Source organism: Diadema antillarum, unplaced genomic scaffold, assembly GCF_040938485.1.
Source record: "Diadema antillarum isolate AM-2024a unplaced genomic scaffold, OU_Dant_1.0 seq00000481_RagTag, whole genome shotgun sequence".
In the NCBI taxonomy this organism is placed as follows: Eukaryota; Metazoa; Echinodermata; class Echinoidea; order Diadematoida; family Diadematidae; genus Diadema; species Diadema antillarum.
The window spans coordinates 419,767-434,703 of NW_027271445.1; the positions used below are offsets into that span (position 1 = coordinate 419,767).

General features: G+C 39.6%; 1 protein-coding gene across 1 annotated transcript; it reads left to right on the forward strand.

Annotated features, from left to right (window-relative positions):
* The first annotated feature begins 1,140 nt into the window (after nucleotides 1–1,140).
* Nucleotides 1,141–3,233, forward strand: LOC139733508 (uncharacterized). Its single transcript, XM_071644318.1, has 2 exons — nucleotides 1,141–1,786; nucleotides 2,005–3,233. The coding sequence occupies exons 1-2, from the start codon at nucleotides 1,141–1,143 to the stop codon at nucleotides 3,231–3,233; spliced, it is 1,875 nt and encodes a 624-aa protein (XP_071500419.1).
* Nucleotides 3,234–14,937: the final 11,704 nt, after the last annotated feature.

The following is a 14,937-nucleotide window of genomic DNA, read 5'->3' on the forward strand; positions in this document are numbered from 1 at the left end:
GAACAACGTAAGATACCACACTTCTCACCGCACAGACCAAAGAAAACACACGTAAACAAATGCAATCGTCGACAGCCGAATCACGGACCGTATTGCAGATCGGATTAATATTTCAGATGGTTGCTATCGGCAAGCATAATTGCACTCTTTTCAGAGCGATTTGCGCTCTCCGTGATTGGCTGCCGGTATTCTGTAATTTACCCGGATATTTTTCTGACAAAAAGTATTAGTATTGAATGTCAAGTGTTACAAGCTACGGAAATCCTTGCATCCGATTGGCTGAGAGCAAATTTGGGAAAGACTTCCTTTTGAGACAGCCACCCCAGTCACACTAGACCTATTACTAAATCAATGCAGATCTATAAATTCAACCTACCGTATCGGTCCGTAGGTCCTAGCCTAACCAGTTATGGGGGGCGTTTCATCAATGAGTTCGTCGCAGGTTTTCACCGACAAATTTGGGCTTTGCTATCAGCCAATCAGACGCAAGGATTTCAGTAGCTTTTAACAGTCGTCAGTGTAAATCACCGACAAAAAGTTTCATGAAACACCCCCCTGGCCTTCCTTGCGGTACGCACGGATGCACGCACTCACTTTTGGGTGGATGTCTCATAAGAAACTCTTGCCCAAATTTGTCCGACAACTTTGTCGGACAAAATACTTCATGAAATGCCCCCAGCAGGTTATGCTTGGCCTTGGCTTTTAGGGGAGGACAAAGTACACCCCTAACCGTGACACTTTTACAGCCTATATACAGCTAGCTATATGCAGGAAATATGCAGTATTATCAGTCGCATTGTGAGAAACAACCCAACATCGGCCATCTGGATCTCGGGTGATCTCAACCTACCAGATATAAACTGGCAGACAGAAACTGTGACTGGCCACCAGTATAATCTTGGTATTAACTCAACATTTCTTTCCATTTTTCAAGACTTATGTTTCAGCCAAGTGGTAGACTTCCCAACTAGAGGTCAAGCAATTTTAGATGTTTTTCTCTCAAATCGTCCATCTCTGATCAGGAAATGCATTCCCCTGCCTGGCATCAGTGACCATGATATGGTCCTCACAGTCGCAGATATTAGAGCAAAGCTACAGAGACCAAGCAGAAGGAAAATATATCTCTGGAAAAAGGCAAATATGGTTGCCATTAGAGAAACAATGGGAAGCTTTGCAGATACCTTCCTCGCTGAAACATCATTAGACACCCCTATCGAAAACCAGTGGATGGAGATCAAAAACAAGATCCTGTCTGTTCTTGAGAAAGATGTCCCATCCAAGATGACCTCATGCAGGTTTAGCCAACCTTGGATCACAGCAGAATTGAAACGTCTCTCCAGGAAGAAGAAAAGGGCATTCTGGAGATCAAGAGCTGCTGGGAATAAGAATAACCCAGACTACACCACATACAAGGGACTAAAGAAAACCATGCAAACGGAATGCCGCAGAGCCCACCAGACATATATCTCGGATCTGATCTGTGGAGAAGGTTCCAACGGAGGCAAGAGATTTTGGGCGTACATAAAGAACAAGCGATGTGACAACACTGGAGTATCTCCACTTCTGAAAGATGGTATCCTTCGCTGTGACAGCAAAACAAAGGCAGCTGTTTTAAATGATCAGTTCTCCTCTGTTTTTACAAAGGAAGACATGAGCAACATCCCTGACCTCGAAGCCAGCCCACACCCAACGATCTTCAATATTGACATCAGATCTGCAGGTGTTGAAAAACTGCTATCTAAGATCAACCCGCACAAAGCATCAGGACCTGACAACCTTCCTGGACGTATCCTAAAGGAGTGTTCGACAGAACTTGCACCTGTCCTTACACTACATATGTACTATTCCAGTCTACTCTGCATCAGGGAGCGATTCCAGTGGACTGGAAATCTGCATTCATCACACCGATCTTTAAGAAAGGCAACCGCCATGAGGCATGCAATTATAGACCAATCTCTTTGACCTCACTTGTGTGCAAAACACTTGAGCACATAATATTCTCAGAGATTATCAACCACCTGGAATCTAACAATATCCTATCCAAGAAGCAGCATGGATTTCGAAAGCACCACTCATGCGAATCCCAGCTACTGTTGACCATCCATGACCTCGCCAAGGGACTTGACAATAAACAGCAGATAGATGCAGTGTTATTAGACTTCTCCAAGGCGTTTGACAAAGTACCACATGAAAGACTCCTGAGGAAATTAGCCTTGTATGGTATCCAGGGGAACCTTCTTCGTTGGATCAGAGCTTTCCTTCAAGATCGTAAACAAGAGGTTGTGCTTGAAGGAACCAACTCACACCCAGCTACTGTCATCTCTGGTGTGCCCCAGGGGACAGTACTTGGCCCACTCCTCTTCTTGACCTACATAAACGATCTACCAAGTTTTGTCCAGTCTGAATTTCGAATGTTTGCAGATGATTGTCTCCTTTACCGACACATTAGCTCACAGACGGATGCAGACAGACTCCAAGAAGACCTTACCAACATCCAAGGGTGGGAAACCAAGTGGCAGATGTCCCTCAATCCATCCAAGTGTGAAGTCCTGAGAGTGACCAACAAGGTGAAAAATGTCATCCATTCTTCTTATTCTCTTCATGGAGTCAAGCTTCCAGTTGTGGACAATGCTAAGTACCTTGGAGTACATATCAACTCAAAGCTAAGCTGGAAGACACATATAGACAACACATGTAAAAAGGCCAACAGCACACGAGGATTCCTCCAGAGAAACCTACATGGCTGCCCCAAGAAAATAAAAGAACAAGCCTATGTGACATATGTCCGCCCTATTCTTGAATATGCATCAACAGCCTGGGATCCTCACTGCCAAGACCAAATCAGGAAGCTTGAAATGGTTCAAAGACGTGCCGCTAGGTTTACTCTGGGAGACTTTCACCCTCGACACAGTGTCAGTGAAATGCTACACTCCTTGAAATGGCAATCTCTTGCAGAAAGAAGGGCCCAGCTGAAAGTCATCATGCTGTTCCGCATCTTACATCAACTGATTGCTATTCTACCTGAACCACCTTACATCTACCCGGTAACACGATCATCTGGACGAAGACCTACTCAATATCGACAACAATTCTGCAGGACCTCTGGCTTTCAAAACTCCTTCTTCCCAAGTGTCATACTCTTCTGGAACCAGCTCCCCACCAGTGTGACAGCTGCTTCTTCCCTCGAACAGTTTAGGAGGCAGCTGGTCGGGGTGACACTGCATCAAATCTAGTTGGAAGAGGAGCTAATTTTACTTGCACAAAGAGCACTTTCTACTTTTTATAGTGTATATTACATCAATTGCAAAAAAAAAAAAAAAAAGCATCAAACAATGCAGCGTGGCACACTAGTTTCAGCACTGCACAAAGTACGAAAATACTCTTTCCAGAGGTCAGTACTTCACCCGGAAGAAGAAGAAGAAGCTACCTACGGCCACAAACGTTTCACTTAGGCTAACGTTAGTTTCCACATATGGGACTAACACAAGTTTGTGTCTCAACTACGCTACGTTTACACGTAAAATGTACGTTTATTCCATTATACGATCAAAAGAACCGAAGACACAATATGCCCAAATGCCGACATAGTCACAGACATGCTGTCAGCAATTAGGAAAATAGTTAGTTTACTCACTCATAGTAAAATATTGCCGTAAAAGAGAATACCTCGCAAGAAATCAGTGTCAGTGCAGCAGCCAGTAGGATTACAAATCAGTGCAATTAAGCAAGTGAACGACTACTAGTATCTATTGCATGCGATCGATCGGAGAGATCGGCTTTGCTTGCGGCTCAGCTCATCCACCGAACTACAGCGCGTTTCGTTGTCAAAGGAACGATCGATAATTACCCTGGTAGTCGCCAAAAGAGGGCGATTATCACGGTACAATGTACTCTTGACCAAGTTGAACAGGTCCTGAACCCCGATGGTGTTGAACAAACCAATGTGATACATTGTAGATCTACGACATCATGCAGAATAAAGTGAAATGGGTTCGGGCACTAAAATACGCTGTATTTCGCGTATTCCTACATAAAATATTTTCACGAATGGGGAAGTTATAGACATTTTTGCGAGATGTTGTTTTCACCAAAACTTCCAAAACTTCAAAAGTTCATAACTTTTGAACGGATTGTCCATTTTCCTCAAACTTTCACTGATGTATTCAACTCCACTCACTCGTAAGCACTGAACCATTCGGTTACCATGATCGGAAGGCCTCAATTGTTGCTTCTTATGATTTTGATTTAATATTTTCTTAGTTTCTGCCAAAAATATGCTCCAGATCGTTGATTTTTCAGTTCTAACTACATGCAAAAGCTCCATCGTGTGCACAGGGAGGCCTGGAGTCCTCATACGCCACACCCTCCCATTTCTGTCCATCTCAAAAGACTTAGTAAACATTAACAGAAGTACTCGCCGAAAAGCGATTAAAGATACCACAAATTTGCCATTTACCCTCATTGAAAATTCTTTTATTTTCTTTTTATTTTGGATCGAACACTTTCCATTTACTCACATAATGGACCAGTGGAAAAGCTCCACGTCTTCCCTTTGGTTCATCTTCGCGCACACACACAGAAAAATAAACGAGGTCACAGATAACCATGTAGGCCTACCACAATTTAGCGATTCGCGATGTCCCTTTAATATTCGTTTTTTCTTCTTCTTAATTGAACATTTTTCAAATATTCCTTCGAAAGTGTTCACCAGATCATTGAATTTCAGTTCTAAATCTGCAAAAACTCCCTCGTGTGGGAGGGGACACCCCAATTGAACCTCCTTCCGCACCCTTCATAATCAGTTCCATGATTTCAGCGAAGTTGCAGACGCGGAAAGGATTACGAATTGGCAATGTACGTTGCCTTGAATTTTTTTCTTACACCTCGATTGGCAGTTATTTAAACCTGACCCTAAAAAAGTGCACCAGATCGTTGAATTTCAGTTCTAAAAATGCAAAAGCTCCACACCATCCTCTTTGTGAAATTCTCATACATTTGTACTTAAAACTCAATGAAGACACATACCAAGAATGCAAGCGCGGATGACAGGTATTTCACAATATGCCATTTGAAATGTCCTTGTATACATGAAGAGTTTGTTCGCAAAAACCGATAAGTCCATATTTGCCAAATGGAGATATTTGCGATTAAAGGTCAAGAAAAATAAAGAGAATAGTAAGACAATTTGTGCTTCTTTTGACCATAACTTTAAAAATGTACCTTTATAATGTAGTAACCAATATATCATTTCAAAGGTATTATTTTGTACTTTATGACAGAGACCGTACTTCAAAATCTTCAAAAATGGACTTATCGTTTTTTGCGAACAAACTCTTCACATGTACTAATATTTTCTACATTTTGATAAAAAAAAATAATCGAATATTTCCCCAAAATGTGCACCACATCGTTAAATTTCAGTGAGAAAAATGAAAAAAAAAAATTCTTAGTGTTGCAGTGGGATACCCCCTCCCCTGATCATACCCAGGGAGGTGGCACCTCCCTGATATACCGGTCTGTCTTTTTCGCTTCCTATACAGCTTGGGTGTCCCCTACAAAATTGTTGATTTTTTTCTTTGCATAAATATATAACACAGGCTTATATTTGATAACATTATATAAGTATATATGTATGTATATAGTATATATATATATATATATATAATATATATATATATATATGAAGAGTTTGTTCGCAAAAACCGATAAGTCCATTTTTGAAGATTTTGAAGTACGGTCTCTGTCATAAAGTACAAAATAATACCTTTTAAATGATATATTGGTCACTACATAAAGGTACATTTTTGAAGTTATGGTCAAAAGAAGCAAAAATTTCTTATTATTCTCTTTATTTTTCTTGACCTTTAATCACGAATATCTCCATTTAGCAAATATGGACTTAACGGTTTTCGCGAACAAACTCTTCATATATATATATATATATATATATATATATATATATATAAATCTTATATAATATATGATTATATATATTATGTCCTTTTTGGAATTTTGCTTTTATATAATTATAACATTACTAATAGTCGGTGGGTCACTATACATTTTTACGTTGATTCGTACTTTGCATTACTTATTGGTCATGTTGGTTGGCTCTCTGTTTTCATTCCATAAATTCTTCTTCGACTCACATTTTTATTTAATTTCCACACTGCAGGGGTCCGTTTCATGAAGTCATCACATTAAAAACACATGAAAGTCTTTACATTAATCTCATGATTTCCAAAGTGGCTCATTACTAGCTATGAGAGGCTTTCAATGAGAAGTAAGTTCCTAAAATCCATTTTGTGAAGGCTCTCATATAAGCGCAAAAGGCATACAGTCTGATAAAACTTTCATGAAACGGACACATGGGTTACGACTCTACGAGGGCTTGCTACTTGTTCAGCCCCCACCCCCTTCACTCATGCTGCTGCTATTTCTCTCTTTTCCTATATATGCCTTATCATTTTTATTCTTCTATTGTTCATTACTGTAGTATCTCAGAATTGGTTGATGTACCTCAGACTCTAAGTCTATTCTGGACTTTCATGGGTCGCCTCCTATAATATGATCCTGGGGATTTGTCCCTACTGTCTTTTGTCTCAGGGTTCTGCTCCTTCCTGGTTCACCCCACCTATTGTCCCCCCCTCCCCCACTCCCCAGCATTTGACTTTCAATCTAACGCCTGTGTTTTTATTGTTTTGTGTTCCTATAGCCATCTTCAGCCTGTCAGGATTTGTTGTCACGTGGATTGTTTTCCATTATACAAGCTCATCATTGCTTGGGCTATCTATGACGAAGATTCTGCATAGGATCGAAAGCTCAGGCGGACCCCCTACAGCTTTGACGCCATTTTACTCCATTGGCTCGCCACTCTCGGATTCGCAGTTTTCAGAATTTTTGTTTGTTTGTTTGTTTGTTTGTTTTTTCGCTACAAATATTCCAACTATAGATGCAACTACAATGCTATCCTAGTATTCACCGGTACTCAAATTGCCAGAACAATTTTCGCATAAGGTGCTACAGCTAAAAATTTCCGACTTCCAACCACCATAACTTCTGTGGACTGTCGTAGCTCCAAGGACATGAGGAGCAGGGCTCACGCCTGTAAATATTGAATGTCTCTTTCAATACCCCTTCACAAAATCATATCGATGATATACCAAAATGAATGAAGAAAAAATATATTTATTAAACATCAGATGTCATGAAGGGCAATTTATTTGTCAATCAGTTGCAATGAAAACATCTCGACGGAAGAATTTCATGAATTTGAATAATAAAGCAGTACCCACTGCATGCTATAAGGATAAGAACCAAGACTAAATTGCTGTCGGGCGAAAGCTCGGTGATCTAGACGCCTGTCCGGTGATCAGGAGGTCGTAGGTTCGAATCCTGCTCGAGTATGTACGCCCATGATTTTTTTTTTATCATGACTACTATACTAAAACACTGATCAATTCAGTGCTTATTAACGTAGATGTAGGGCAATTTGTCAATCAGTTGCAATCATACACCAGTTTGGCAGAAAAGTGAATAGCTGCAGATATTGAGTATGAATTCCTCTACAAACTGCATTTTGGTTGGAAGTTGAAAGCTTTTTCTCATAGAATTTGAAGGGACTAGGCCTATATTTCATTGGGTGCATTTTTTTTTTCTTTTGAGTGAAAAGATCTCGTAGTCTGACTTTGCGGACCCTTGGACGGAGTTTGAGCTGAAGAACCCGCCTTGGGAATTTGATGGATGATAGGCACAGAACTAAGAGACGTAAGAGTTCTGTGATGATTGGTATTGTTTGACGCGTGTATACTATGGGCCGACAAGTTTGACACAATTAATGCCTCGGAATTAGTTCATAATGACAACGATACTTTTAAGTCAATTAAATCAAATGCACATTGGTATATCGATTTAAACGGTTTTTCTTTTCTTTTCAGTTGGTTAGGCACTTGTTTTCAAAGCGGCATGATACATAAGGGTTGCCTGATGTAACAAATTCATTGTCAAATAAAGAATAAATTTCACCAGGCGTCCACTATGGTTCATTAATTTGTACTTTAGAAGGCACCCATTTCATTGGTTTACCAGGCTTGCTATCACGCAAGGGGATACACTGGCAATCACTATTCACAAGAATTTCTCGAATAATCAATAAATTGCGGATGCTCATCTCAGTGAATTTAAAAAGCAACGCGCCTGATCATATAAATTATATATAATTTCTATATATATATATATATATATATATATTTCAATTTCAATTTATTTTCATACTTCTCAATGAAGGAATGTATACAGCAAATATAATAAAAACATAGTGAATCATAATATCCGGCTTGGAAGTACAGTAAATTAATGTAAGAATATGAAAACATATAGTGGTCAATCATCGTACGTTTGTTTCTATGTATAACGCTAAAGAAATATGACGGAACATACTTAAAAGCGAGCTTGTTGAGCGTAGGTCCCAAATTCTGAACAGAGTGTAAAGATGAGGAGCACGGATGCAACGTAGGACCAAAATAAAGAGAAACAAAAATGAAAGGCAAAAATACCTGGTGCACTAACAGAATCTTCTCAATACATTAATAGTGATATACAGACAACCACATTCTGCAGATGTAAGGACAGTTGACAACGACTTTTGATTTAACAATGTTGACAATAATGTAGTAGTATGATTTGAATAACGGTGAAGAGAGAACAACTCGACATGCGAGTCCTCGGAGGAGATACGGGAAACCTAAAGAGTGAACATACAAGTACTAACATTCAAAGAAAATTTGGAATTAATTAGAATTACCAGCCAGTATAGCACTAAGGGGAATACAACAAGCCAGCTGTTCACGCGTTCCGAAGTCTTACGGTATCAAAAGGGGTACTGGTGTGAAGGAATTTAAGAGCGCAAACAGCGAGGCTTAGCTGATTTGAATAACAACAACCAACACAGCAGGAAAAGGCACATAAACAAGAAAGAAGGAAATTTCAATGGACTTACGCAATGTAATTATTCAATAAATTATGTCTTAATTTGTATTTGAAGGTCGACAAAGACAAACAACCTGCGAGTTCTATGGGGAGATCGTTCCAGTACTTCGGCCCTGCATACATAATTGGTTTTTTCGCAAAAATGGTTCGGGTACGTGGTAGGTGATAATCGTCACGTTGACGGGTGGGATAGTTATGAATAGAGTAATTTCTTTTAAACATATGCAAAAAAATATCAGGAAGATCATTTTTGGATAATTTGTACATGAATATCCCTAAATTGTAATAAAACAAATCTGACAATTTCAAAATTTTGTTCTTATGGAAAAATTCATCTGTATGAGATAGATACCCAGTCTTATTAATTATTCTAATAGCGCGCTTTTGTAAGAGAAAGAGCGAGTCAAGCAAAGACTGGGTCGTGTTACCCCATGCCAGTATTCCGTAGTTGAGGTAAGGGGAAATCATAGTCGAGTATATAATTTGCAATATATTGGTGGGGAAGTAATCTTTCAGTTTATTTAGAATTCCTGCATTCCTAGATAAAACTTTGGTTAAAAAGTTGATGTGAGACTTCCAAGATAAATCGCTATCAATATACAGTCCTAGAAACTTAAACACTATCAACCTTCGTTAATGCCATTAATTTGGACATGACCTGGAATAAATTGCAAAGAGTTACTGAACAGCATATAATATGTTTTATCAATGTTTAGTGATAACTTGTTGGCATGAATCCAGGATTGAACAAGTTTCAATTCGCTGTTTAACATATAAATAAGCGTATTAGGATTACGATGTGAAAGAAATAGATTTGTGTCATCTGCAAAGCATATAATATATATATATATATATATATATATATATATATATACACTCAGCAAAAAAAGAAAGTAAACGCTTTTTCAAGTTCAGATTTCTCATAGAATATTTGGCTGAAAGCTATGTATCATATACCATATTAAAGGTAATTTAATTGGCTATCAACCTGGTAGGTCAACAAAAAGGCAAACTTTACGCATGAGTGAACACCATTGTTTCTCTCTTCCAGGGCACAAAAGTAAAAATTGCACAACTGAACAAGTTGTCATTCATGCGTATATGCTCTTCCATGGAACAATAAGAATAAACAACAAATTTCACACAAAAAGAAACATGAATTAAGTTGCAAAATAAACCTCTAATCTCTATGATATCTTTAAAGCCCAAAAGATCAATGAAGGCAAAAGAAAATAATGGAGGAAAATTAAGCATGTTTTATGTCAAATCTAAATTCAAATGAAATGAAGTAGTGATAAACAAAAATTGTAGAAATTTGAGGGTTTTTTTTTTCAAATTAGGAAATTGTAAATAACGTTTGGTTTTTGAAATTGTCACATGGATTTTAGGTAACCAAATTAAAAGAAATAAATAAAGAAATTCTGCTCATTTAGTCATCTTTATGCTTATTATTCCCTATGTCATTTGAAGTTTGACTAGACAAAAAATTCTTATTTTCCCCTTTAGTTTCCCACTTTGTTTTTCCTAGAGGTTATAAAGAGATAAAGAGAACAAAAACCTATTTTTCCTCTTTCATTCATATCTCTCATTGTGTTAAACTTGTCTTTTGTTGCCAATGTTATAGTAAGGGGCATTTGCAATTTTTGATTTCATGCCTTGGAGGACAAAAATGAATGTGCTCACTCACACGTAAAGTTATCTTTCTAATTGCCCTATTAGCTTAATAGCCAATCAAATTACCTTTAATTTGGTATACAAAACATTGATTTTTATGAAAACCTTCTATGAAAAATATGACCTCGAAAAAGTGTTTACTTTCTTTTTTTGCTGAGTGTATATATATATATATTTTTTTCTGCTCAAGCGAAAAGTGTGGAACAGTTAAGTGGCTTATTTAGTATTACAAAATACTGTGTTTCGGTCGCTTCATGCTTCATTCCTAGTTTGATTTCAAATATACTATAGCTCTTAATACAGTCCGTCTATAACATGATAAAACAAACTTGAGTAAAAAACTGCTTTACTAGTCACCGCCTTGTTTTACCAGCTAATTTGTTTATCGTCCCGTACCGTTAAACTCTTGTCTGAGCAACCACTCTCTGGTAGCATGGTAGTATGTAACATTGTGCTTGTGAACAAGACTTATACATGCCTACTATGTAAATTACTGACCACTCCAGAAGCCATATTTCACTATTACTACCCCTTCCATCACCTCTTCTCTCGAAATTCCAATATCCCACAACCCGAAGTCATCTGGAGCAGCCACCTAGATACAAACGACCTATGATGTGAACACAATCACGTCGTGTCACTTTTTTTAACCCACAATCCGTTATCTTGTACACCACTCTTTTGGTTGGCTGCTTGTTCAACTGCCCCTTCACTTGTGCTGTCGCTACGTCACTCTTTCCTATTCGTGTCGCTGTATTGTTCATTATCTTGTTTGAAGTTGCCTCCCTATTCATCTTTATCCGCGGGTTGAGGGATTATCATTGGACCATTGGACCTTTTGTCTGTTCACCTCTTTGCTCTACGGTAATTCCCCTACCTAAATGAAGCATGACTATTGTACAACGTAAATACTGGCACAATTAGTCAATAAAATCCGCATAGAAGCTGCACGAGCCAGCCGCACTCGGTATTTTGTCTAAATTACTAAATCTTTAAGAAAAATATCTAGCAAAGAATGCTACTTCTAATAACTTGCACGACGTTCTCGTACAGCAGATATCGGTACTGTAGTTAGTAACCTCGTATTGTACATTTGGCGGCCCATACTCATGCGGACCTTGTTTACAATGATGAGCTCGAGCTGAGCCTGGTGGCAAGTACACATGTACATCCAGGGGCCAGCTGTGCAGCTCCCCAGCTGCTATCGCTAGCACGCGGTACCCCAACGCTACACACTGCATGCTGGCTGCATGCGCCACCCGGCGCACATACATGATAGATTTTCAGTCCCGACATTTTTTAGTTGCGGTGAAGTGCGGGTGATTCAACCTCAGCTTAGCGAAGATTCCCAGACGTAGACGACATCGTCAACAATTTTATCTTTTATCACATATCACCGTTTTGATGTGATGTGCTTGACCACAAGGGCAGTATCATCAGTAAAGTTGCTTTAAGTATTGTCGAATTCGAACTTTTTTTTTCGATGTGCACATTCTTCGAACTGCGTCAGGACTGCAGCTGCATGCACCGTCCGTGCATGTGCTAGCTTTGCTTTGTAACTCATAAGACTTACTCCATTCGGATTCGGTATCACACACTGCACACACGTGTATGTTCATGCAGTTATTCCATGGTATGATGGATTGGGAAAGATGACCGTGAACTGCTAACTAGAACTTAGACAAGTAAAACTCCGAAAAACTCATTTAATATTAGGCCGGTGTCAGACTAGACTGTGCTTTGCCGTTGGCTATGCTTTTGGCGCACTAGCGCCACGATTTGGTGTAAATGACATGTAATAATGTGGTCTTTATTTTATGCCCCTCGTGCGCCATTGTCCATCACGAGGTGATCGATAAAGATCGTAACCACGCGTACAGTGATTCTACACATCACTTGACATGGAGCTCCATCTGCATCAAATCTCCAACCTGATCCTGCTCCAGGACTCTTTGACGTTGGACCCTGGCTTGTCGTCAGTCGGACGTTTCGCCTCGCCAAACTGAAAAGTGCTGAGCTACCTGGACACGGGCAGCGATGCCGATGCATGGGAAGCCTGGCAAGTGACAACAGCACCTTGATTCTTTTCTAGTGATCTTGACCATGCTTCAACTTCACTGAAGTTCGGAAGAATTTCAGGGGGTGTTACCCCTCCCCCTCCCTGGCCGATTACCAAGGCAACAAGGCAAGCAAGAGGGCAGGTCTTGTGGTATGTATCCCTATCAGTATCACTGAACCTAGTATGATGACTCTGAAAGATCAGTGCCCAGCCAAACAGGTAAAATACAAATTTCTTATCTCTTGAATGAATGAAGTGTGGACCTCTGAGTAAATTTAAATTATTTATTTATTTATTTTGTGTGTGTGTGTGTGTGTGTGTGTGTGCACTGTTGAAAAGTAGAGTAGCAAAGCCGAATTATTGTTCAATTTTTATTGAAAGTAGACTTAAATTTATATGGCTTGTTTGTACTCATTTTAAAGGATATGATGTGCTCTAGCTAGACTCGAGTATTAAGAGTAGTTTACGGTTTTTAGTTCGCCGCCATAGCCTGCCACACATTATTAGCGTGTGTGTTATACACACACTTCAATATAGGATGCATTTTCCATCACCGCGTTAAAACCTCCCTTTCTGCCACCTGAAATCCAGTCTAAATCAAAACCATCCTTGCATTAAAAATCGTTTTGTCACCTTTTACATATAGAAAAATATATTTTGATTACAATTATTTGTGTTTTTACGGAGGAAAAATGTGAATTACGAATGCATTTTGAGAGTGAAGGCAATCCGTCTCGCGAGCTGATTTCCGATTGCGGTGCAATCTACATGAGATGTGAATGTCTGGCAACTTTACGGCTATTTTCTTTTGACTTTCACCATCCTGATCTATTTTCTACTTTCCTGTAAATCGTTAGACCATAGTTTAGTTGCGCGATAACAATGAACAATAATGAATTGAACCTACCTCTTTCCGAATTTTCCTCGGAAATTCGAAGAACGGTACTGCATCACTTCGAAGTCGTCTCCGCTTTGACTTCCTACCCTTCTGCCACGATAGTGCATCGCAGTAGTCCAGCGGGCTGAAGTACCTCTCGCACAGTCGAGGGCTAGCCCGCCGAAGCACTGTTGCTGGTAGACTGGATCCGGCGTTCGCATAAGCTGCAACCAACCGCTCTGTCCATTCTTGATAGAGATCAGGACGTCGGATTTTATTGGGGAAATTATGGAAGGAACACAAAGATAAGGGATTGCTGCTGCAGCCTGGTGCCACACAGTTTCCAGGCATCGTGAACTGAAAGTCGATGGCACCGGCAGATCTGTAGAATATTTTCTTTTACTCTTGACAAAAATCTTGAAATAGCTACCGGCGTTCGAGAAACAAAGATGGCGTCGAGCGATCTGCTAGCTAGCTAGCTAGCTAGCTAGCTAGCTGCACTATAGCTTGCTCGATCGGGGCCGGGGCCAACGCGCGCATACGGATGCACTGTGGACCGATTTCAGCAAACTCTCGATCGCGATGACTTTCCAATCGCTGTTTGGGGGGAAACCTGACGTGCACGCAAGAAAAATGCACGTACGCTTTCAAAAAGCCTCGTGCGGAACTTATCTCGGGGTTAAGTTCCGCGCGTCAGTCGTGGACGTTACCGTTTATTTACTTCTAACTACTTAACTAGTAATCCATAGCATGTCAGATAAGTTATTTAGGGTTCATTTTATGCACTTTAGCAGTACACAAATTATTTTTTTTTACCTCGGAGACCCTTTAATGAAAAAAAAATCTTTTCCCCGCTCTCTCAAATTTGAATTCTTTCTTCACTGTTTCTACATTTTCATCAACTGAAGTTGCTCCTCTTATATCTCCCAGTTCTGTCTTGATATTTCTTTTTAAAAAAAGATCGATACATGAAAACCTAAAGGCTTCCTCTCCAGTCTCTCTCGATCCTATCAAATGTCTTCCTCCATTTTCCCATTTTTTTCCCCGTATCTGTCTCAAAAGAATAATTAAAATATGCATTAAAACACATGTATCCCCTACACTGTATATCCCCCTTTCATTCCCTTATCTTTCTCTCCACTGTCTCTCTCCCCCTCTATTCATGAAACCGTGCCAACCTGAGGATACAATCCAATATGTTATGCAACAATGCAAGTTCCAGCTGTTAAAGGCCCCGTCACACTACAGCGAATGCTCAACAAATGCCAAGCAAAAGGCCAACAACTTCGAAAATGTGAAGACAGTATGCATGTCTGACGTTCTTTGAATTCATTAGCTA

What these genes read in the sequence shown, in the direction of transcription:
- LOC139733508 (XM_071644318.1), top strand. Translation starts at nt 1,141, where the DNA reads ATGGTTGCCATTAGAGAAACAATGGGAAGCTTTGCAGATACCTTCCTC. An exon ending in ACCTGACAACCTTCCTGGAC is followed by an intron (nt 1,787 to 2,004) that starts GTATCCTAAAGG and finishes TAATATTCTCAG; the next exon opens with AGATTATCAACCACCTGGAA.